General features: G+C 34.0%; 1 protein-coding gene across 2 annotated transcripts in view; it reads left to right on the top strand.

Moving 5' to 3' along the window:
• The window catches only part of LOC144980972 (myosin-VIIa-like), an 88,620-nt gene that overhangs the window by 46,857 nt on the left and 16,540 nt on the right, over positions 1-25,223 (top strand). The window contains exons 11-33 of one of the 2 annotated variants that reach the window (XM_078928998.1): positions 1,008-1,218; positions 2,165-2,300; positions 2,887-2,993; positions 3,507-3,644; positions 4,346-4,591; positions 5,738-5,917; positions 6,339-6,434; positions 7,184-7,306; positions 7,587-7,694; positions 8,767-8,898; positions 10,384-10,401; positions 13,308-13,379; positions 14,609-14,815; positions 15,479-15,562; positions 16,300-16,395; positions 17,539-17,780; positions 18,187-18,304; positions 19,398-19,526; positions 20,374-20,547; positions 21,028-21,213; positions 22,131-22,172; positions 22,422-22,628; positions 23,543-23,751. In XM_078928998.1, the coding sequence (XP_078785124.1) occupies positions 1,008-1,218; positions 2,165-2,300; positions 2,887-2,993; positions 3,507-3,644; positions 4,346-4,591; positions 5,738-5,917; positions 6,339-6,434; positions 7,184-7,306; positions 7,587-7,694; positions 8,767-8,898; positions 10,384-10,401; positions 13,308-13,379; positions 14,609-14,815; positions 15,479-15,562; positions 16,300-16,395; positions 17,539-17,780; positions 18,187-18,304; positions 19,398-19,526; positions 20,374-20,547; positions 21,028-21,213; positions 22,131-22,172; positions 22,422-22,628; positions 23,543-23,751 (3,261 nt within the window). The remainder of the gene's footprint in view (positions 1-1,007; positions 1,219-2,164; positions 2,301-2,886; positions 2,994-3,506; positions 3,645-4,345; positions 4,592-5,737; positions 5,918-6,338; positions 6,435-7,183; positions 7,307-7,586; positions 7,695-8,766; positions 8,899-10,383; positions 10,402-13,307; positions 13,380-14,608; positions 14,816-15,478; positions 15,563-16,299; positions 16,396-17,538; positions 17,781-18,186; positions 18,305-19,397; positions 19,527-20,373; positions 20,548-21,027; positions 21,214-22,130; positions 22,173-22,421; positions 22,629-23,542; positions 23,752-25,223) is intronic. The other variant, XM_078928999.1, reaches the window with a different exon arrangement.

The following is a 25,223-nucleotide window of genomic DNA, read 5'->3' as shown; positions in this document are numbered from 1 at the left end:
GAAATATTAATTTTACCTTCAAAATAAACACCAAGATTTCGGACACTGTTTCTATCCTACTTATTTTACAATCTACAATATTAATATGGGTAGACGATATTACATTTTTGAGCAGCTGTTTTCTAACAATAGTATGTTTCAGTTTTGTCATTGTTTAATTTCAATTTGTTAATTGTCATCCAGTCTTTAATGGCAGTGATACATGACTCCAACCTTGGAATAACTTCGTGCTCATCATACGAGTCAATAGGAAAGTAAAGTTGTTTATTATCAGCGTAACAATATAGCCAGTAGAAAAAGAGCTATTGACAGCATTCAGAGGTGCAGTGTACATTGTGAATAAAAGAGGCCCTAAGACTGATCCTTGTGGAACGCCAAAAGATAAAGGAACAGTTTCGGAGACATGTTTGTGATTTATGTTAACAAACTGCCTCCTCTCACTCAAATCAGAATAAAACCAATTAAGACTGCCTCATCAATGCCATATACACTTTTTAATCTGGTGAGAATATGTCGGTCAATGGTATCAAAGGCTGCACAAGAATATGTTGGATCAATGGTATCAAAGCTGCACTGAGGTCGAGAATTACAAGTACAACACGATTTTTCTTAACGAAGTCATTAACGATATTATTATTTACACACACAGTGGCTTCAGTCCAATGAGCTGGTCTGTAGGCAGATTGGAAACTAGAATATAATTTGTTATCTTGTAGATGTTCATGGTTACGATGTGTAACCACTTTTTCAATAATTTTAGACAATAAAGTAAGATTTGACATCGGTCTATAGTTCTTAAGTTGGTCTTTGTTGAGGGTCGATTTCAGCAGTTTTCAACATAGTTGGTTGTGTTGAGAATGATAGTAATGGCAGGCACAATAATATCTTTATGTCACACTGAGTACCTAGCCTGGCTAGCCTGGCTCTATAGTAATTCTTATGGTATCATTGATTCGGACTGGAAATTTTGAATCCCTCATTTATTCCATTCCTTCTTCTGATTCCAGCTTTGAACAGATGTGCATCAACTATGCCAATGAGAATCTACAGCAGTTTTTTGTCAGACACATTTTCAAGCTAGAACAGGCAGAGTACAATTTAGAAGGAATCAATTGGAAAAATATAGAATTCTTGGACAATCAGGAAGCCCTTGATCTCATCGCTGTGAAACCAATGAACATCATGGCATTGGTTGATGAGGAGAGCAAATTTCCCAAGGTAAGTTGACTGATAATAAAGATTTTTAAATTATGGTACAAGGCATTTATGTAGCGCCTCATCTCATTAAAACAAGCTCTAAGCACTTCACAAATTCTAAACCAAATTGATTATTATGACATAGGAACAAAAATAAGTAGAGCACAGAAACAATTCAGTTCATTGAAGTCTCAAAAATGAAATGTTTTAAATGAGTATTAAAATTTGTTGAGGATTTTTAGCATCTGACGTGATGAGGCTCCAAAAAAATAGGGTACTGAATAATGAAATACTTGTTCTCCAATTTTACAATGCATTTAAGGTTTCACAAGAATGTTTTTTTTTCTCCTCCGATCTCTTTTATGGGCATTTAAAAGTTTTCTAACATAATTTGGAGTGATTTCATCTCCTATTAAACTAAAAATGAATGAAGAAAAAATGGAGGTACTTTTATGAACCCCAGAGAGCTTGCACTCTCGGCCAAGTCAGATTCATTGAAGTGGAATTACCCCATTTTTAGACAAAGCTCTTAATTTCAGTGTATATTCTGATTGTAAACGGTCTATTTTACAAAAATACAACAAAAAAAAACAAGTTGCATGGATTGTTTTGAGGTAGAAAAGAACGAACCCTTTTCACTCCTATATTTTTTCACAATACTTTTTCCCCTTAATTGACATAACTTGGGAGGGTCAATGATACATTCTTAAACTTGAGCTATTCCAAATTGAGCACATTGTCTGTTTTGCCTGTTAAATGTGATAAACCCAATCCATATGTTAGACGTAGGACTTATTTTGAAGATTATTCCAGCTTATATTGGATTGCATTTTAAAAAATCAATGCATAGAGAAAATCTTTTTCCTTTTTCCTTTTTTTTTTTTTTTGCCCCCCCCCCCCCCCCCCCCCCCCCCCCCCCTTTTCTCCATCTCCCTTATTTCATTCCTTTACTGATATCTGGCAACAGGGAACAGATGAATCTCTCCTAAATAAACTCCATTACAATCACCAAAGTAACACCAACTATTTGAAGCCTAAAGCTGCTGTCAACCAGAACTTTGGACTGAACCATTTTGCTGGTGTTGTTTTCTATGACATCAGAGGTATAGTATATCTTTCTTAATTTGAAATTGTCTATTTTGGAATAAATGTTTTTATATGATTGAATTATATGATTCAATTACAATACTTTCTAAATTTGTCATGGCCTTTGAACCCATGAAGCCAGAGTTTTTGTAGTTTCTGTAGTTTCTGTTTTATAAAATGAAGAGTGAAACTGCGCGTTGCCTTTTGAAAAGAATATTAGTCTTTGGAAAACACTTACTACTTTGTTATATTTAGATCCACCACCCGCACATAGCTGAATAGGCAAAAGGACAAGCCTTGAGGGAAACATTCTGTATGCTGTACAGTTGGAGCCATTGGCTTCTGATGTCGAAAATCTGGAATCAGAAAATGCTGATTAACACAGCTGTGTAAATTTGTGTGCCTTTGCTTTTAATGTTTCAAAAGTGTTCAAGGTAAACTTCTGCATTAACAGTAGAGTTAAGCAAATTTCAGATTTAACTATTGGCCTTATAGGTATGATAGATTTTTTTAAAGGTAGGAAACATTAATAGAGAAATAATGTTATCCATCCAAACTTGACATGAGAAGCTAAGCCCTAACAAAGCTCTAATCCTATTTCAGGTTTCCTGGAAAAGAATCGAGACACATTCAGTACAGACCTTGTCCAATTAATCCAGGCGTCCAAAAGCAAGTTTATTACTAATTTGTTCAATACAGATATCTCCATGGTAAGTTTGAAAGACAGAAGGAATTAAAAGTTTAGCTTTGTCTATGTGAATTGGCCAGGGGCAATTGGTCAACAGGTTATGTAAATTTTTAATTCTGGAATGCTTGTATTAATGAAAAGAATTTTAAAATGTGGAATGCTTTGAGCATATCAGGCATGAAAAGTAGTATTAAAGGGAATGTCTCATGTATATTGAATTAAAATGGTATTCTTACGGTGTTCTGTTTTGATATTCTTTCATTGAAACTGTATCTTATTATTTATTGGCTATTGTAACACGATCAACCAGTGCCTTCAGATTTGGCAGAATGTCATTGACAAAACTATTGTAATTATGCTTACTCACTCTTGAATAATTTTTATGTCTGGCCTTGTTCAAAGTATATGCAGTGTTATTTTTGTTGTTACTACAGTCAGAAAATATAGATTATCAAGAAATTCTCACGCTTTTTCTTTTAAAAACAGATCAGTTAATTAATGTGTATTGTTTTGTTGATACATCTTCTTCCCATAGAACACAGACACAAGAAAGAAGGCCCACACCCTAGCCTCTCAATTTAAGAAATCCTTGGAATCCCTCATGAAAACTCTCAGTGCTTGTCAGCCATTCTTTGTCAGATGCATCAAGCCCAATGAATTTAAGAAACCTGTGGTAAGAGCATTCATAATTCGTGTTAAATTTTCTTATATTTGTCATTATTTTGACACTGAAAAGTTGTTAGTGACCCCCACCCACCCACATACACACAACCTTTCTACTCTTACCATCCTTCTATACTGCAGCGTAAAGTGAATATTATATACTTCATTTGTCATTTGTGTGTGTGTTCATAATGTGCTTTACTGAATAAGACAGACATCTGTAGACCAAAAATTATAATTGTATGCGTTTCCTCCTAAATGTGGTATTTTTAATATCATAACCAGTTTTCATTATTTATCAATTTTTAATCTGATCCCCCCATAGCTAAGAAGGAGTTTTAGTTAGATGTTTTAGTACATTCTGTGGAATGATTTCCATTCCATACATCTTTATTGTTATTATTTAGTAGCATTAGTGGTTTGTTTGGTACCATAGATCATTTTAAAGATCCAAAAAGGTAAAACTTTTGAAATTCTTTGCTAACACAAACTCACAATTATCTAATGAGAGTTTTAATTGTGGTTCACATTCCCCAAAACATCAACTGTTTTTGACAAACGATCTTACACTTTTTCTTGTATTGAGGTTGGCATCTCTGAAAACGGTCATTTCTTATTTGGTCATTGAAATTAATTGAGCTGAAATGGCAATGATATTTTTAACACACCAATTTTAATTATGAACATCATCTCATTTACTTATCTCGCCAGCTGTTTGACAGGGAGTTGTGCTGCAAGCAGCTACGATACTCTGGTATGATGGAGACCATTCGTATTAGAAGGGCAGGCTACCCAATTCGTCACTTGTTCTCAGACTTTGTGGATCGTTACAGGATTCTGGTGGATGGAGTAGGCCCATCTCACACTGTAGAGTGTAAGGCTGCCTCTGTAAAGATCTGTGCTGCTGTCTTAAAAAACACTGATTACCAGATTGGAAAAACTAAAGTTTTCTTGAAGGTAGAGTATTATTGGACACTTCATTGCTTTCAATGAATTATAAATAAGTGCAAGTTAGTCAATGCTGACAGTGCTGTTGAAGCTTCCATTGCCCACAATTTGACACTGAAATAATCTGGTTGGGGTCTTTGGTGGACAAGAATGTCAGTCTTGTTTGGTTTCTCATGGTGTGCTGAAATAATAAGACATCTCTCCTGTGATAAAGAAAAACGGAGCCAGATAGAAACAACTATTTAGTAGTGAAGCAATGCTGGTACGTTGGAGATAGGTCAGATGTGAACACATGTGGATAGATAGACTTGGCCAATCAATTTTAAGACTGGTGTTAGTTATCTTGATGTTAATACAGAAGTGTCGCCTTTTTAAATAGGATTATCTTGTTTGTAAAGGCATTAAACTTGAACTGTGAAAATATATTTTCTTTATGACAAAAATTCATTTTGTTTGAGTAAATAATGTCTTTCTCCCAAAATTCCCATTTAACCATTTAAATGGTAACTGTTTACCTCATGGCACATGTTATTAATTTGTGTTTAGATTTTATCTGAATGCAGATTCTACATCAAGATCACTCCCTCTCTTAGACATTATGTGTGGTACCTTTACCTCTCAGATAGATTTATATCATTATTGTATACTGTAGGCAAAATAACCCACATTTGAATGAAGTGATGAGAATTTAACAAGATTTCTCTTGTCAATGTCAAGAATGATATCAAAGAGTTTTAAATTTGTGCCTTCTTCGTTTAGAAATAGGCATTCTAGTAATTTTTTCGAAATATAAACTGCGTTTTGATCTGCTGTTCATATTTGAATTTGGAGACACCTGGAAAAAATATTGAGCCTCTTTTCTTAATCTGTTATCTTTCTTCTTTTCTTTTCTTTTCTTTCGCTTTATTCTATCTCTCTCTCTCTCTCTCTCTCTCTCTCTCTCTCTCTCTCTCTCTCTCTCTCTCTCTCTCTCTCTCTCTCTCTCTCTCTCTCTCTCTCTCTCTCTCTCTCTCTCTCTCTCTCTCTCTCTCTCTCTCTCTCTCTCTCTCTCTCTCTCTCTCTCTTTCTTTCTGTTTTGATCATTTTTAATAGTTCATGACTTTATAAAGAACCAAAGCACAAATCAATGATCAGCCTATATGCTTGAATTGACAGGATGCTCAAGATGCTTACTTGGAGCAACAGAGAGATTTGACCTTGACCAGGAAAATCCTTGTCATCCAGAAGACTGTCAGGTCTTGGCATTGCAGACGCCAATTCTTGAAGATGAGGAAAGCCATTGTTATGACACAGACAGCCATCCGATGTCATGAAGAGAGAAGAAGATTTTTGGTTGTAAGTGTTCAATGAGGCTCTATCAAAACCTTTTTGAATTTTCTTGTCTTTCAATGTTCCACCTCCACTAAAGTTTTCAAGGGTGATGTATGTTAATTATCCCATTACATTCTTAAATCAATGAGGAGGAAATAAAGGATAGAGAATTTAGAGGAGCTGCAACATCATACTCTTTGAAAATCGATTATTAGAATTTCACAAAATGATTTTTTATTATTTATTTTTTTTATACTTAAATTTTTCAGTGAAATGCTGACCTCTTGTGACATGATCATTGTGACCAAAATAGTGGATCTTTGTCAACTGTGTTTTCAAATTAGAAACAATGAATGTCATGCAACAAAAGTATATTATTTGTTTATTTATATAGTATGCCATGTCGTGTAATGTTTCCAAGATGTTATCAATTTGATTTTCACAGATGAAACAAGGCTACATGCGACTACAAGCAGTGATAAGGTCAAGGATATACACAGCCAGATTCAATGTTATTCGTGGATGGGCCCTCAACTTACAGGTAAGAGAGAGAGAGAGAGAGAGAGAGAGAGAGAGAGAGAGAGAGAGAGAGAGAGAGAGAGAGAGAGAGAGAGAGAGAGAGAGAGAGAGAGAGAGAGAGAGAGAGAGAGAGTTGTCCCTTTAAATCTTCTCATTCAATTTTAACTTGTAGTCACCTTAAATGTTGGTAATTTTGTTTTGCAATTTTGCATTCAAACTCTCACCAGTTTTTAGGTTTTGTCATTAATTAACTTTCGAATTTCACTTCATATTTGTAAAAGATTCAGTTGCATTATATTTCCACAATTGCTTAATTTTATTATTCCTTTGATCAGAAAATATATATAATATTTTATATTGGGTGCAGTGTCGCTCTGCAGTATGGTCTTTGCTTCGGGCCCGAAAGGTACCAAGTTTGATCACACGCCGCTGCACTGTGTGGCCTTGAGCAAGTCACCTCGTCCTACTCAATCTGTGGTACTGCACTGCGGCTGATGCCTGGGTTATTCCAGTCTTCCCTTGGAATAGACTCTAGAGACAAATTTCCCCTATGGGAGGAATAAAGGGAATTTTAATTTATTTAATTATAATCCAGCCCATCAAGTTTTATTTAATATTTATTTATCATCAATCTAATGTTAAGATCCAACCCTCCTTAAACAAAATGGAATGATATGCTTTAAAAAAATCTGAGTCTATTTCAAATGCATCTTGTATTTTTATTATCCGGGTTTTTTTCAAATGCATCTTGTATTTTTATGATCTTTCCAGAGATATTGTCGTGGCTACTTGATACGTCAGTATGTACAGAAACGCATGCTAGCCATTGTGCAGATTCAGGCATCGGTCAGGACCATACTCGCTCAGAAGAAATTGAAACGTCTTCGTATAGAGGTGAGGTTTGATGCCATTTGAACAAAAAGTAAATTTATCATGTATACATTGAGTGTGAGAAAAAATACTGAAAAGTTTAAAAGCCTCTAGCACCAGACTATAAAAGATACAAGTCTGAAATTTTACCACAAACTCATTTATTGAATTTATGATACACCATTTTTCAGGAAAATATGTTGGAAAAATGTCAATTCCACAGTTGTAATTCCACAGGATTATTAAAGATCTTGAATTGGATTCTGTAGAGAGTGAAATGAATCTTTCTTCTTTTAATCCTCAGCATGAAATGAAGATGGAGGCAGAGAGGCTTAGACAGGAAGAAGAGGCTGCTCTCAAGAAAAAGATGAATGCCAAGAAAGCAAAGGAAGAAGCTGAGAGACATCATCAAGTAAGTCCTTTTTTTTTTTCTTTTTTCATTAAAAAAAATATATATGTATACAGTGCGACCCGCTTATAATGACATTGTCAGGACCGGCGATTTTATGTTGTAATAACAAACTGTTGCTATGTCCAAGAAATATATAAAATACAGACAAATTGAAGGTAAAATGCAAGGCAATAAGGGGTCTGTAGTGGCTCATTAAAGAGCTGTTCCAGAGGCTGGGAGTTTTTGGAGGCCCTTAGAGGCTAGGAGATTTTGGTGGTCCTTAAAAAGTTGGACTTGTGATTTTGGTGATGCTGTCAAGTTGATGACGTGAAGAAATTCTTAATCACAAACTACCTTTTCTTCTCCCATTGTTGGTAGTCGGCATTGATGGTCACTAAGCCAGAGTTGTCATTGATTGTTGACATCTTAAAAGTATTGATTTCATATGGTCAGTAGGCAAGTCCTTTCATTGGATGAGTTATTCACTCTCTGACTGGCTGTCATATGCAAAACACTAATATGTCACCAGCAAATATTCACTGATTGATGAACAAGCAAACATTACCATTAGTTGTCATGACCTTAAAAGTGTTGATTTCATTGAATGCCTACATTTTTAATTGTCAAATCTGTATCCAGTAGGTATGTGGCTTTATTCGGGATTTGTTAAATTTTTTGTCATAATTTTAAATATTTCTTGACAATCAATATAAATGAGAGAAGAAAAAAACAAGACTTTGGCTCAATGTTGTTATGAGTTGAATATCATTACAACTAATGTCGTTTTAAGTGTATATATAAAGAGAGATAGTCAATTGTACTTAATAGGGGACAATTCATGTCATAGTTCTGAAACATAATATTTCTATTGAAACAAATTGTTATGGGAGACAATACTAAAATTCAAAGTAGCTTTCCAAGGAGTTTTTGTTGATACTTATTTCATTTTTTTTTTTTAGGTAAAAACAGAACGTTATAAAATGAAACTTTAAGCTTTTGGTTTTTTCATTTGCTTACTTAAACAACAGCAGTCTACTCATACTACAAAGAATTGTCAAAACCTTAACTCCGTTTCATTTATTAAACCTCTCAGGAACGTCTACTTGCCATTGAGCGTGAGGTCGAACAGAAAGAAGAGCAACAGAGAATGGAAGCCCTACACAAAACATCACAATTTGAGGCAGCAGAAAGGCACCTCAATGATCCAGTCAACGACTCTAAACTGGTAGGTGAACATCTTTATTACTCTTTCCAGTATTCTTTATTTCCAAAGCAGATAACCCAAATAGCCACTGCAGTGTTTTGCTCTTTGAGTTTTGGTGAAGTGTTTGGGATTACAAAGCTTGTCAGAATAGCTACCTGTTTGGAATGATCAGTCTATAAGACCAGAATATTCTTTTCTTTTCTTTTTTTTTTTTTTCATCCATTTGTTTACCAACAGCTCTGTTACATTGTCAATATTATCCAAACTTGTCAGTTTGCATCTTATATTACTTTATTCTGAAAATATTTTCTTTTGAATATTTAGGTGAATTCAAACCATTTAATTTGGTTTTAAAATGTCTTTTTCTTTCTTGAAGGGAATCATTTTTTCTTTTCTGTTTTTCTTTTCTTTTTTTCTCTCCCTCTTGTCATATCTTTTTGCACTTTTATCATTTAGTTAATTGTAAGTTGCTGATATCTGCTTTTTTCTTGTCTCATGAGAGTTTTGTTTGGGGGGGTGGGGGGGGGGGGGGGGGTGATAAGATAAAGAGACGCACACAGACTTAATACCACAGTTTGATAATTCAATTTTGATTATTTTTTTAAAAATTCTTTTAAAAATATTTCTGTTGGACCAAAAAAGTAAAAGAAAAAAATGGCTCCATAATTTGACACATTATAATTCTTAGTCATTTCTTCATTATAGTGATATATTTGAAAATGCTAGAATGGTGATTAATTTTATGAGACATGTCAAAAAGGAAATATTATTATCAATTATCTAAAATTACACTCTCTTCACTTTTTACGTTCAGTGTATCAAATGTCCTAGGATCTTCTCTCTTTTTTGGTTAGCAACTCGTTTTAGTGGAACGATCCCCCAAATCAAATCAAATAGATATTTTAAAAGTTTTATTCTCATTAAACGGCTATGATCGTCTTGTGTAAAATGAGTATGGATTTCATATTGCATATTTCATCAGATTCATGTATAAGGAATTATTTATTTCATTTGTTCAACATTTCTCTTTTGACAATACATTTTATTTTTATTTTTTTTAATTTGGCTTTAGATTTTAATAAAACTTTGATTAATTTTTAAAATGTGATTGTTTTGAATTTTCATTTAATTTTTACTTGATACAGACAAGATAGTTACAAGAGCTAGCTAGGTAGTCCTCAATATTTGTCCCCTCCCACTTTTTTGTTTTGTTTGGTTTTTGGCCATTCGACATATTTTTGAAATAATGATGAGCTACTATGGATTTAAATGCAAAATAAAAAGTGTCACTCATTTTTTATAACTAACATCCTTAAATCATTTGTTTTATTTTGAATTTTTCTTTCTTTTTTTTTTTTAATGTCATTCGTTTATTTGGTGGTTGGTTCATTGTACATTTTGAGCTTTTCCCTGTACTTTAAAAAATGTGTTATTTTTTGCTTCAAACTTTGTGTTTTTAAAATCCTCTTTATTTCATGATTTTTTCCCTTCCTTTTCATGAAATAGGTTGATTATGATGTTGTGGTAAGATTTGAAAACCCCTCCTTTCAATCAAACATAACAAGGGGGAATCACATGCCAAAACATTTTTTTCTGGTTATGTCAATTATATTAATTTGACATATCTCCCCCATCCCCCCTCCCCCATCCCTCCCCTAACTCAACTTTCCAATTAATTCCGCTTTGTGCATTGTTAGGCAGTCGATTAAGAATTAAAAGATGACACTCCTCACCCGCTGTTCAATCATTAAAATTTTATTGACTGTCCTGCCCTACCTTTTCCTTACAGGTTTTCTATTTTTATTTTTTTGAAGTCATTTTAGAATTTAATGATTTTTAAAAATAAGAAGCTGGTGAAATTGATGAGACCCTTCAATATGCCGAAAGTACCCAGTTTTTTTTTTATATCAGACAAGTAGGAACCTCCATACACAACTTGGATTATTTCAAGCAAATAATACAGCTATCATAATTAATAAAGATCTCTTTGTTTTTTCACTAAATCAATTGAATGACCACTTTAATTCAACATATTTACTGAGAAGATGGAAATAACTGTCTAGTCCCCATCTAAAAGATAATAAATAAGAGATAAATCTTGTCATTGAGAGAATAAAGAAAGAGGAAAAGCAAATGCATTTAAACCTTATCCTTAATCTTACATTTTCTCTTCCGTCCCCCTTTCCTCGCTCTCTCTCTCCCGCCTCCCGTTCTCTCTCTCTCTCTCTCTCTCTCTCTCTCTCTCTCTCTCTCTCTCTCTCTCTCTCTCTCTCTCTCTCTCTCTCTCTCTCTCTTTCTCTCTTTCTCTTTCCCTCTATCTCTATCTCTTTCTTTCTCTCTCCCTCTCCTATGTCCCATTTAATTTGTAAAGATAAACATACTCCTATCTTTCTTTCACTACCGTCTTTCTATGATGGACAAAATACAGATGTTTACTTGTTCCCTGCCCCCATAAAAAAATGTTCCTGTCATTATAATATTCTTATGGGTGCATGAAGACTGGTTATGGTGACGTCAGTCCTAGAATTTGTGACCATGGATGAAGCAGGCACTTATAATCAATGGTGGTAAGAAATAAAGAAGTGCTGTCATAAAACAGAGGTAATAAAAGGTGGTTGTGGATAGCTCAATTCACAGCATAGTGATCGCGCAGAGTGATCATTAAAAAAAATGTAAATAGGGAGTCTGCACCAGATAGCTTCTAGGTTTAACTCCCAACTGATCATGATGTTTATTCTCTCTGTTTTCCTTTGACGCTCATCACCTTTCTTTATTTCTTATCAAATGTATAGTTAGAGTTTTGGGAGGTGATATTTTTTGTCTTATAAATCATCTCTCTGTTATGCACTGTATTATTATTTTTTAAAATATGTATGATATTTATAAACATTTGAGTGTGTTCCTCTTAGTGGGGACCTGTGCTTGTGTCAGAACGAGACATTTAGATGATCTCAATTTAAGTACACTGATAGTATGCTCTGAAATCTACACTTGTTCCCTATTTGAACTAATTCCCCTTTGTCTTCCTTTTTCTTGGGTACTTAAATTTAATTCTAGAACTTTTTACTATCCTATTATCTTCCTTTTTACTGGCGCTGATTTGACCTCAATGTGTTGCAAGCGCCGTAAAACCCTTAAAAACAAATACAAACGAACAGTGTCAATTTAAATAAAGGGGTCAATTTAGATATTGGTGATCATCTTTCCTCTTTTACAATTTATCATAATTATAACCAGCTTTCTCTTATTGAGATTATGAGAGATGCATGAAATGGAGATAATAATCTATCAATTTGTTTTTGTCCCTATTTTATTTTTTATTATGGCTGTATTTCCTTTTGGTTTAAAAAAAAATAATTTTTTTTTGGATTATATGCATGAATGCATGTGAGGCAGGCCGGTTTTGGATTTTACTTTAGATCAACTGCTTACCTTCCATAATAATTATTCTCTCAGAATCAATCTAGTTATGATTAGATGAAGTAGTCATTTGGAATTGGCTGTATTATCAAATTTAAAAACAGATCGGTAATTTTTGTGTATTAATATTGCCACAGTCGAATGACATGAGTAAGTACCAAATTCCATCAAATATTATTCTCTCTTTTTTTTTTTTTTCCTTGTTTTTATTCTTCTTTTTTTTTGGACTCATGAAAACTTTAATTACACGCCCTTTTTTATCCTGACATTTTATCGTCTTAAAAACGAAAAAATGAATAAAAACATTAATTGTTGTATTATCAAAATTTGCGATATGTAAAATCCATCTGTCCATTATTTAAATTAAAATTTAATTGAAATTTTAAGGTTATGCAACATATACAGAAAATTATATTAGATATTGTTTTATTTTATATTATTTGAGAAATGTATAATATTTGAAGAATGTAAGAGAGTCCTGGTGTTAAATTAAGGTACTTTTTCAGGATTTATATGTTATTGGAGACAGGTTAAGCACTATGAAAATATATTTTGTTTTGATAAAACTGCTGATTTAATTCAGAAATTATGATTGTGATTCTTGAATTTTTGAATCTTTTCTCATTTGGTCCATGAATGTCGCAAACTTAGTATAACTATCAAAAGTAAATATCAAAATTGGTATAATAAAATAATATTAAAAGAGAATACTAAACTGAATTAGAATGGTTGTAGATGGTTTTAGATGTAGTCCTTTTAAAATTTAGTCCATATAACTGAAATTAAAATTTATTTTCATTTGCCTACTGGGATATTGACGAGAGAAGAATGTTGGCATAGAAATTACTGAAGCCTTATTGATATAATAAATCGGGCTTAAAAAGTGTTCTATGTGGTTAAAATGTTGAATATACAATCCCCAATAATATTGTCTTGACTGCACGTTATATGAAGTTAATATAATAATGTCCTATTTGCATTTGTTAATGTATTCTCTTGTCTTTTCTTAGGTGGATGATCTTTTCAACTTTACTCAAACAGAAGGGCAGAACATGGCTGGACATGCCCCAGATAAATTTAAGGTAGTCTACAGATGACAATTATCCCACTGATATTCATTAATTTTATCATTTTAAAGCAAATTTTAAAAACTAAAATTTAAATGCCCACCATTAGTTAATTGTTGTGATATTTTACAAATTAATTTTTTTATTGCACAAATGTTTAGCCATTGGAAAGCAACATATCATGACTGATGGCTTCATTTAAAAAAAACATTTAAAATGAGTGAACATTCCACATGTTCAGTTTTAAGACTTTTATCATTGATATGCTTTTGTGGATATAGTTTTAGGAAACGTTTCAATTTGAGTTTGTATTAAACAGGGTGTTTATATATATAAACATATATAATATGTTTTTGTGTGTGCAAATTAGGCAATAGGATTCTTCTATACAATGTAAATTATACAAATCCCAGTATCTGAAGTGGTTGATGATTGGACAATCATGTAAATGATCCAATTTCAGATTTTTCACAGCTCTCCTGCCCAGGTCGTAAAAGTATGCTTCGACTAAGATTTGATAGAGAGTGTTTTTGATAATTCAGCTTCTGTCTGTTATTGTGATTTTTGGGGGACTTAATTCTCGGAAAGAACTTTTATAATAACCACTTCAGTACTGAGTCAAAATTTTCACATAAACTGGAACAGGGGCATGAAGTGGCGTAGAGTCTTGATAACATAGAGATTTTTATTTCTCGGTATCTTGGGAAAATAGCAACCAGAATACTTTAAACCTATACGTATTTGGAAAGAGGAAAAGTTAAATAAGAATTTTTAACAGGAATTTATGAAAGTATGAAATTATAGGATGTAATGGGGGCATGAGTTGCTAGCAAGTCATAGAACTAACCTTATTTTCACAACTTAAAAAAGAGAATTAATTTGACAGCAGAAAAGCCAAAGTGGCACACCTCATCTTAATTGTTAGTGAGAATGATGTTATATCAATTAGTCTGGCTGTGATCTTGTAGAGGAAATTTCCTCCTGATTTGTATAATTTTGATTGCTCCTCTTCAAAATTATTCATTCTTTGTTAAATTCGTTTCAAATGTCTGTTAGTGTAGGCAGCCAATTGTAAAGAAGATGAAAGTTACCAGATGTTTTAGGTGGTGAACTGGTGAAAAGAAAAATGGACAGACAAAGCAGATGAATCAAAAGAGGAATTTACTAATGATTTCATCCGTTTTGCAGTCAAGCAGCTAAATGAAAATATTTAAACATTTACACTTTAATACTTTCTATGACAGGACCTTGTACAAGCTGGAGGTGACCAATCCAATGGATATATAGACATGAACTCCATTCCACGACTGCCAGAAGAACAAGAGGATCTATCTGAATACAAATTCTCCAAGTTTGCGGCTATGTATTTTCAAGGCAATGCTACACACATGCACATACGGAAGCCCTTACGACAGCCCCTACTGCAGCTTACTAGCGAGGGTGATCAACTGGTATGTTGTACACTTAAGTTTTGATGTCTTGTTGCCTAAAGTCTTTAGTTCAGTCATACATGGAAGAGAGCTTTATAAATTTTAGAAAAACAAAAACAACTGTCCTACAGATTGACATCACCTCCATTTTGATATATGTATCTTCAAATGAACTTGGCCACACCTTTAATATAAGATTAAGTTTTACCTTTAATATAAGATTAAGTTATGACATTACTCCAATTTTGATATATGTGTCATCAGTGGAGATGAAGTTTTGAAGATCGGAATAATTTTTACCACAATCTTTTGAATTGATTATTAGGCCACAGACAACTGAAATGAAAAAAAAAACCCCAACAAAAGTCTATTTTGTTTTCATCGTGAATTTATAAGTGACCATTTATTTTTAATGTATATGCTAAATAAAATAGTTATTCAATACAAAACATCCAGTGTGCTTTACAAGGATAACATTTTATTCATTTATTCATTTTTAGTTATTTAGTTATTGTTAATATATTCTTTTTATTCAAGTTTTATTTTTGTCTCTCATTTCAATACGTTTGGCAGGAATAAATGAGAGGTTTATTTCTTGCAGAAAAAAAAAGGATTTCATTCTTGTAATTCACACTCATCGTCAGGTTTCATTCTTTATTCTTATCTTTGCATTCAAATCTGCAGGCTGCTTTGGCCACATGGATTGTGATTCTGAGATTTATGTCAGACTTACCAGAACCAAGGTATACAGCCATGTCAGAAACGAAGGTAAGTTAGAGATAAAGATTATTTAAATTTGATTTAGCATCAACTAAAATGCCTATTGAAAGAGAAGTGTGTTTTGATAATTTGGCTCCTCAGAAACTTCTGACTCCTCCTTTTTCCTTTTATCTGGTTTCTTGTCATAGCAAAAACGGCGGGTGGTTGGATGGGAGCATCACCCTTGAATCATATACCTATGATGTTCGCATGGGTGTACGATCCGATAGTGATGTCGTTTCTTCTTCTCTTTACTAGCCTATCCTGCTTCTTTGGTTTGTGATTGTATTTTTGACAGGGGATATTTTTTTTTCTGTAAATCTTCTGCCTGTTTGTTCTTGGTTATTTATAATTTAGCTTATGATATCTTTAGGTTATGATTTTGATTTACATTTGTACTATTTTTGTTAGATTGCTTGTTTTTTTGTTTCAGCGGTCTCTCATATAACCTCAATTGTGTTGGAAGAGACCTAAAGCAACAAACAAACAAAAAATAGCAAAAACGTGTATAGGGTGACCTAATTTTTTGTTATTGTCTTCATTATTTGATAACCTAACTTTATATCCATATTAATGACTTATATCGATGACAAAAGAGACCATGCTACACAAGTTCATTTTTTAATATAAATTGAAACCCAAGTAAAAATATGAATAACACATTTATATCATCATAACTGTTTTTGCTAACTTTTTATTTATCAAAAACCACCATCTGTTTAACACTTTACTGTTTGGCAATTCAGGACAGCACTCCAGTGATGAACAAGATCTATTCCACTCTTGGTAGAAAGTTCAACAAAAAGGATTTGGAAGAAGCCATGAGGATGGGAGAAGAAATGGTAATGGTTTGGAACATCTCGTTGACTAACAATTCATCTCCATCATCATTATACTCATCTTCAACATAGATCATTTACAAGTATTGATAAGGAATCAGAGATATTTAGAGATGCTTTGTTATTTACAAGCTAGATTACTTTTTGTAGGTATTTGTTTATGTATGAAGGTATTTTCTCTTTTTTTCCTATTGTTTTTTTCTGGGGTTTTTTTTTTTCGGATAAACAATCCACAACCTTTGAATCATGAGAAAAGGCAGGGAAAGCAGCAAACTTTTGTTTTATACTTAAAACGAAAATGTTTCTATTTTTAAAAATTTTTTTGGGGGTGGGTCTATACAAATATTTATTTTTATAAATTGTGGCAAAAGAACACAGTGGCGCCGAACTTGCGTTAAAAAAATGCGTATTCTTACCCATTTTTGCTCATTGTACACATTTTGCTCAGGAGTATACAAATTATTAATTTTTTATTAAGTATTGTTAACAATCATACACTCTTTTAGTGTACTGAAAATATAGGGAGTTCAATATAGTATTATCTGGGTTGGTCATAACAGATTTATAAGTGGATACTATTTTTATTGTCTATAAATAGTCACTTTATTTATTGATTTAAATTATCAATTATAATATTACTAGTATGGTCTAATTGTCATCATCAAATTTAGTGCTTATTATCGTTTTTGCAGGATTGTACGCATTTTAAAAAAATCTTACTCATTTTGGATCTCCATTGTACACTTTTTCATGGGCAAGGGTTGGCAGCACTCAGAACAGTAAAATTGTGATTAAATACAAATGAGAATAAAGCATTCCACCTCCACCTGGGAGATGAATAAAGGAAATTTTATTTCATTGTTATAACTAAAGTATATTAGATCCACTCCTTTAATGCCTTTTTACCATACCGTAAAATATTTAATTTACTTATTATATCAGCAATATAATATTTTGCACATTATTCACCAAAGCAAGAGAGAAGAACCATACTTCAAAAGAACCTGAACCTTTAAAATTACATAAAGGTTGATATAGATAAATAAAAAATGTTTGATTTTATCCCTTTATTCTGTTATCCTCTCTTTTTTCGTTTTTATTTTTTTTTCAACAAATATTTTTGACTTCTTCATTTCATACATCAAGGAAAGAGAAGCTGCCAATGCTTCCTATGCCCGAAATGCGGGCAAGAAATCCACTCGAAAAAAGATAGTGTCCTTGACTCTGAAAAAAAGGTCAAAGATCACTGAGGATGTAACCCAACAGCTGCTCCGTGGCAGCGATGGGGTCACTGGTGCTGGGAATGCCCTCCTGGAAGATAGACCCATGTCTAACCTGGAAAAGTTACATTTCATCATTGGACATGGCATCCTTAGACCTGAGCTCAGGTATTTTTGTTTATACGCAATTGAAATTTTTTTTTATGTTCAAATGATTTTCAATGTTAACATTTAAACAATCATTCACAGTTTAATAGAGGGGCTGACTGATAAAGGCAGCTGGTGATGTGTGCTTTAGCCACTTGTTTTGAGGGGTTGGTTCAAATATAGGTTGAGTCATTGAGAGTTTTTATCTCATATTTTAGAGTTAAAACTTCTGGAAGACTGAATGGAGAAAATGCTACATTTAAGGACTAGTGAACAAACATAGAAATTGGCTACAGTGGATCAATGATGCTTCCTGCAACTTAAATTTGTTTTATAAGCATCAGGAGTGGGCTAGATTAAGAACTGAACTCTAGTTTGCTAATGGGGTTACCATTAATCAATGCTTCCTAATCTCTCCTTTCCACAGAGATGAGGTGTACTGTCAAATTTGCAAGCAGTTGACCAATAACACTTCCAATAGCTCGCATGCCAGAGGTTGGATTCTTCTCTGTCTCTGTGTCTGCTGCTTCCCTCCCTCTGACCGGGTTAGTCACAGCTTTATTTTAGTTTTGATAGATTTATTTGATTAGGTTATTCATTTATAAAAAATGTTTACACTTTGTGACTGAGTTCATCCATTTACTTAATAATTGAGAGCAGTAATATTATATAAACAATATCGTCAGTATCTAATCTTTCGAGCAGGTTCCAAACAAATGGAGTTTATCCATCTTTCTATAGCATAAAACAGACAGGATATTCTTATTACCAATTGGATTGGATCTATTTGGTCTATTACAAAATCCTCTCAGTCAGATATAAGTGACTGAGCTAGCCAAACTCTGCTGGGGTTAGAAAAACCCTCTGCTGAAGTGAAGACTGATATTGGTCCCCTTTCTTGTGAGTCGAGTGCTCTACTAATTCAGCTGTGAGCTGTTGTGGCCTCAATCAGTAAACATTTGTAATTTAAATTGATTTAGATGTAATGCATGACTTAATGGTTATCCCTACAGAAGGTTTGTGATTGGTCATGAGTAATTAAGCTTTACAATTTTTTATAATTAATCACATGTGCAAATAACTTTGTATCTGTTATAAGCTTAAGCTGATAGTCTTATATTAAAATTACAATACCTAGGTGGGACTTCTGACCTTCCATGGACAATTGATAATATTATTATTGTTGTTGCTTTTATTATTATTATTGTTTTGTAGCTTTGTTCTTGATTAAGCTTGCTCTATCTCTCCTTGGTCCTGAAGGGGATTCATTAGCTGAAACGGAGATAGATATATTGTATCTTTTTTTGAGAGATATTTTCTTCCTCTGTAAATCATCTTTTTGATAGTTGTTAGTTTTGAATTTATTGTAGTTTTTAAGCATTTTCAGTGTATCCCTCATAGTGGGATCCTTTGCTTGTGCCTGGATTGGCCTTTTAGGTAATGTCAAAATAGGCACATTGATGGATTGCTCGTGGACTCTTCTGTTCCTGATTGGAAAAAGTCCCCTTTGTCTTAATTTTTCATTTGTGCTTTTTCAGATCTACACTATCATCTTTCTTTTTACTGACACTGAAATGATGGTAAAATCCCTAGAAACAAAACAAAATAAATTTAGAACACCTGTTTTTAATTCTACAGTTACGACCGTACTTGCTCAACTTCATCCGTGGTGGACCTCCAGGTTATGCACCTTATTGTGAAGACCATCTCAGGAGAACATTCGTCAATGGGGCTAGAAACCAACCACCCAGCTGGTTGGAATTGCAGGTATGTGAAGGGGGTTGAATAATTGTCATAATTCTTAATGTTTGTCTCACTTGTGTAAAAATATGATAATTATAAATGAAGTGGTTAGTTATAAAAGCCTAAATTGCTTATTACACAAATTTGAACAATACGGCCCCAGTTGATCGACAAGTTTATATTAAAAGCTTTTTGTATGTCATGCTCATTAGAGCATTTCATTGCGGGTGGTTGGATGGGAGCATCACCTTTGAATCATATACCTATGATGTTCGCATGGGTGTACGATCCGATAGTGATGTCGTTTCTTCTTCTCTTTACTAGCCTATCCTGCTTCTTTGGTTTGTGATTGTATTTTTGACAGGGGATATTTTTTTTTCTGTAAATCTTCTGCCTGTTTGTTCTTGGTTATTTATAATTTAGCTTATGATATCTTTAGGTTATGATTTTGATTTACATTTGTACTATTTTTGTTAGATTGCTTGTTTTTTTGTTTCAGCGGTCTCTCATATAACCTCAATTGTGTTGGAAGAGACCTAAAGCAACAAACAAACAAACAAACAAAAAAAGAGCATTTCATTGATATTATTTTTTTCATTAAATCTCTTGTTCTCAACATACATTTGATTAATAGAATGATACAGGGCACCCAATGTTGCATTAATTAATCACCATTTTATTAGGAAATTACTTTCAGAGCAAACATGCAAGGAAATTTATTTTTTTTATTATTTTTTTTTTTTTGCATAACTAAACCATTGCATCTGTTTATAGTGTATTGTGTGTAAATTATCCATTTTAATCTATTCTCTTTCTTATGTTTCAAAGTTTATCTCTCTTCTATTTCCCATGCTTTGTTGTGGATTTCAAGGCCACGAAATCCAAGAAGCCTGTGATCCTTCCCATTACTTTCATGGACTCCAACTCCAAGACCCTCTTTGCTGACTCAGCCACCACAGCCAGGGAACTATGTCAGCAGCTGGCAGACAAGATTGGACTCAAGGATCAATTTGGATTCTCTCTTTACATTGCCCTTTTTGACAAGGTATTGTCAGGACGTTTGAAATTCCATAAGCGACATTTAGAAATAATAAGAGGTGCTTATGGGAATATTCTGCCTCACAAATATTACTTAATAATAATGATGATAATATATGGTTTTTATATAGCGCCTTACCACTTATCTCAAAAAGCTCAAAGCGCTTATCAGTAATGTGACAACTTTACAACTTTCACTCAAACATACAACCACTTCTGATCATCCTCTGAAATTTGGTGTGCCTTAGGCGTTCATTTATGCAATCTTGGTTTAAAACTTCATGTTACATGGGCTGCCGGATAAGTTCATTGAATAACAAAATGGTTGTCACACTTAGTACTTTGAATATGTTCCATAACTTTTACAAACTTGTCTATGAGGACGTTTTAATCAATGGTTTGTTGTATTTTTGTGTCTCAGGAAGAACAAATTGAATGTAAAATATATATCAGACAACTAATCTCATTCTCATAATTTCTCAATCAGGTATCATCTTTGGGCAGTGGAGGTGACCATGTAATGGACGCAATCTCACAGTGTGAACAGTATGCTAAGGAACACGGAGCACAGGAACGAAATGCCCCATGGAGGCTGTTTTTCCGCAAGGAGATTTTTGCACCTTGGCACAATCCATCAGAAGACCCTGTGGCAACAAATCTCATTTTCCAACAGGTAGGCCAATTCGCATCATGCTCAGCTCCTCACTTAGAAAGGCACATATATTTTTCTTTTTTTATTGACGTGCTGATTACAATGGTTTTTAAGATATTATGTAACTTTGTAGTCCAGTGGTATGACACTCAATTCTTGACATGTAGGTCTTGGATGGGGTCTTTAGTGCGTTGAGAGGTTACTTTTGTTGTCTGCTTTCTCCCAATATTTGTTTTCTGTCTTTGTCTGGGTATGAGATTACGTGGTTTTGTCCTGTTCCTGGCTGGAGTCTTTGGCTGAGAGGGAACAAGTCAAATGGATAGTATATGTTTTGGGAGATTTTTTTTCTTCCTTATAAATTATCTTTCTATATCTGTTATATACTGTTGTAATATTTTTTGTTTTGATATAATATTTTGTAAACACTTGAGAGTATTTCTCTGGGTAGGATCCTGTGCTTGTGCCTGTATGTGACTTTTAGGTGATCCCAAACCAACCACTGATAATTTACTCACTCTTTGTATTTACTCCTGTTCCCTATTTGAACCAGTCCCCTTTGTCTCTTTATTTTTCTTAAAATTGTAAACTAGAATTATTCTGACTGTCCCATTTTCTTCCTTTTCACTTGCGCTGAAATGACTGAAATATGTTGCAAGTGTGGTAAAACCCATAAAAACAGACAAACGACCTGCAGATCACAGGTCCAAATCCCAATTTGGGGGTGTGTGTGTGTGTGTGTGTGTGCAAGGTTTGGTCTTTGGAAAAGGCCTTTTGCTCACATTTTCTCACCATTCTCAAGTTTAAAATGGGTACCTGACTGGTAACGGCATTGATTGTCGAAAAATGTTGCAATAGTATTTTTTTTCCTTGTATCCTTTGGGAATATGAATTATTTGCTTTAATATATCTTTAAAATTTTCCTTCTATTTCTCCCCCAGGTTGTTCGTGGTATCAAATTTGGAGAATACAGATGTGATCGGGTAAGTGTTATGATTTTTTAATTTGTTGTAAAAGAGATCTGTGTTTAAAATATTTTTGATTGCTAAGAGTTGATACTAGCAACTTATTTTCATATTTTTTAACCCCAGCAATTTAGTTGCATAAAAAATGCCAAGCAAATGTTACAATATAGAACATGAACCTTTTTTCTGCTGATATCAAATCAATTTATGGTTCAATATACACTTAGGGGGGAAAAAAAATCATTCTTTTTTTTTTTCTTTGCCCAGGATGAAGACTTGGCCATGATATCTGCTCAGCAGTACTACATTGAGTATGGAACCCAGGTGGAACAAGACAGACTCCAATCCCTGCTGGCCTCATACATTCCAGACTCTTCACTGCAGAAACCATCTGCTGCCCAGTTCTGGATGCAAAACATTGTCAACAAACTACGCAGCCCTTACTTCCAAAACGGCAACATTAAACCTTCCAATGTAGGCTCTCATTTATAATTATGTGTTTATTTTCTTGTGATTAATCCTACTCCCTCCTTTTTTATTTTTACGTTTCCTTTTCTTTTTAAAGAGATGCACTCGCAAAGGATTACACTTAATTGATTATTTTCCCATTAAGTTGAAATATAACTTGAAATGGAATATCAAGGAAAGTTTAGCATATCTTTAATTTACTGTGACAACAATGCGACCTTCCACTTGTCAAGCAAAGGAGAGACCATCAAACAAGTAAAGAAATTTAAATATTTAGGCACTATCATCACTCATGATGCACGTGACATAGAGGATATAAAACAAAGAACAGCAATAGCAAAAAACGTGTTCCATAAAATGCGACCAGTTGTGTCGAACAACAATCTAAACTTGAAGACCAGAATGAAAGTAGTAGAAACATATGTTAGAAGTACCCTATTATACAGTTGTGAAACGTGGACGCTTGGCGAAGAATGTACGAGGAGGTTAGAGGCATTGGAGATGTGGGTGTATAGAAGAATGTTGAGGGTATCATGGACAGACAGTTGTACGAACGAGGAAGTGTTGGAGAAGGTGAGAAAGGGAAGAATACTGATCGATAACATCAGAAAGAGGCAGTTACGCTTTCTGGGAAAGAGAAGAGACGGAATAGATAAATTGGTAACATCTGGGATGATCGAAGGAAAGAGAGCTAGAGGAAGACAAAGAATGACTTTTTTAAATAACCAAGAATGGCCAAATGTGACTTAAAAAGCAACACAGATTTCATGCGCACCGCAGAGGATCGTGATTCGTGGAGACAACTGACCGGCAACGCGCTCAAGAGCACAAGCCACGATGGATGATGAATTTACTGTAAGTTATGAAATATAAGGTAAATAGAGACCTTTGTCAGCATCCTCTATTCCTTTATATTACAGGTGAAGGAAGACATTGTCAGCTATGCAAAATACAAATGGCCTCTGCTTTTCTCTCGCTTCTATGAGGCCTACAAATTCTCTGGACCGAGCCTGCCAAAGAATGACGTCATCATAGCTGTCAACTGGACAGGGGTCTATGTAGTAGATGATCAAGAGGCAGTGCTTTTGGAGTTGTCTTTCCCTGAAATCACGGCAGTCTCCAGCAGCAGGTACTCATAAAATATGGCATTTTATTTTTAGACTTGGTACCCAGTCAGGTCTTATGAAACATGAACATGATAGTCATTACTATCAAGAAAGAGATTCCATCCCATTTGTAAAGATGTATTCTTCATGGAATTGAAATTTAGCTGCCGAATGGATGTGTCCTGTCTATCCTTTTATTAAACAGTCCTCGAGGCATAGGTTTTACTTTCAACATCTCATAGTTTCAATTGTTTTTCCACTCTAAAATTTTCTTCTCCTTCTTCTTTTTCTTCTTCTTCTTCTTCTTCTTCTTCTTCTTCTTCTTCTTCTTCTTCTTCTTTTTCTTCTTCTTCTTCTTCTTCTTCTTCTTCTTCTTCTTCTTCTTCTTCTTCTCCTCCTCCTCTGGGTGGGGATCCTGACCCCCCATAGCGGGCAGGGAGGTACACACTGTGTCTTCTATCCCCTTATATCTGTTTTCCAACATGCTTTCTGTCTTTGTCTTGGAATGAGATTACTTAGTTTTTTTCCTGGCCCTGGTCGGAGTCAAACAGTCAAATGCATAGTTATTGTTTTGGGAGATGATATTTTTTTCCATATAAATCATCTCTCTGTTATATTAGTATATTTGTTATTTTTTAATGTATAATGTAAGCATTTGAGTGTGTTCCTCTTTGTTGGATTTTGTTCTTGTGTCCGGATGAGACTTATAGGTGATCTCAAACTAAGTACATTGGTGGTATGCTCTTGGAATCTACATCTGATCCCTATTTGTTCCCAGTTCCCTCCCATAGTGGGCAGGGAGGTACATACTGTGTCTTCGATCCCCCTATATCTGTTTTCCAACTTGCATTCTGTCTTTGTCTTGGAATGAGATTACTTGGTTTTGTCCTGGCCCGCGGGTGGTTGGATGGGAGCATCACCCTTGAATCGTATACCTATGATGTTCGCATGGGTGTAGGATCCGATAGTGATGTCGTTTCTTCTTCTCTTTACTAGCCTATCCTGCTTCTTTGGTTTGTGATTGTATTTTTGACAGGGGGTATTTTTTTTTCTGTAAATCTTCTGCCTGTTTGTTCTTGGTTATTTATAATTTAGCTTATGATATCTTTAGGTTATGATTTTGATTTACATTTGTACTATTTTTGTTAGATTGCTTGTTTTTTTTTTGTTTCAGCGGTCTCTCATATAACCTCAATTGTGTTGGAAGAGACCTAAAGCAACAAACAAAAAAAAAACAAAAAAATTTGTCCTGGCCCTGGCCGGAATCCTAGCTGGGAGGGAAACAGTCAAATGCATAGTTATTGTTTTGGGAGATGATATTTTTTTCCTTGTAAATCATCTCTCTGTTATGTATTATTATTTTTATTTTGAATGTATAATGTAAGCATTTGAGTGTGTTCCTCTTTGTTGGATTTTGTGCTTGTGTCTGGATGAGACTTGTAGGTGATTTCAAACGAAGTACATTGGTGGTATGCTCTTGGAATCTACATCTGAT

Source organism: Berghia stephanieae, chromosome 10 (genome assembly GCF_034508935.2).
Source record: "Berghia stephanieae isolate SIO BIC M18660-M18661 chromosome 10, UCSD_Bste_1.3, whole genome shotgun sequence".
Classification (NCBI taxonomy): Eukaryota; Metazoa; Mollusca; class Gastropoda; order Nudibranchia; family Aeolidiidae; genus Berghia; species Berghia stephanieae.
The sequence above is the reverse complement of the archived record's forward strand: the minus strand, read 5'-3'. Positions and strand labels throughout refer to the sequence as shown.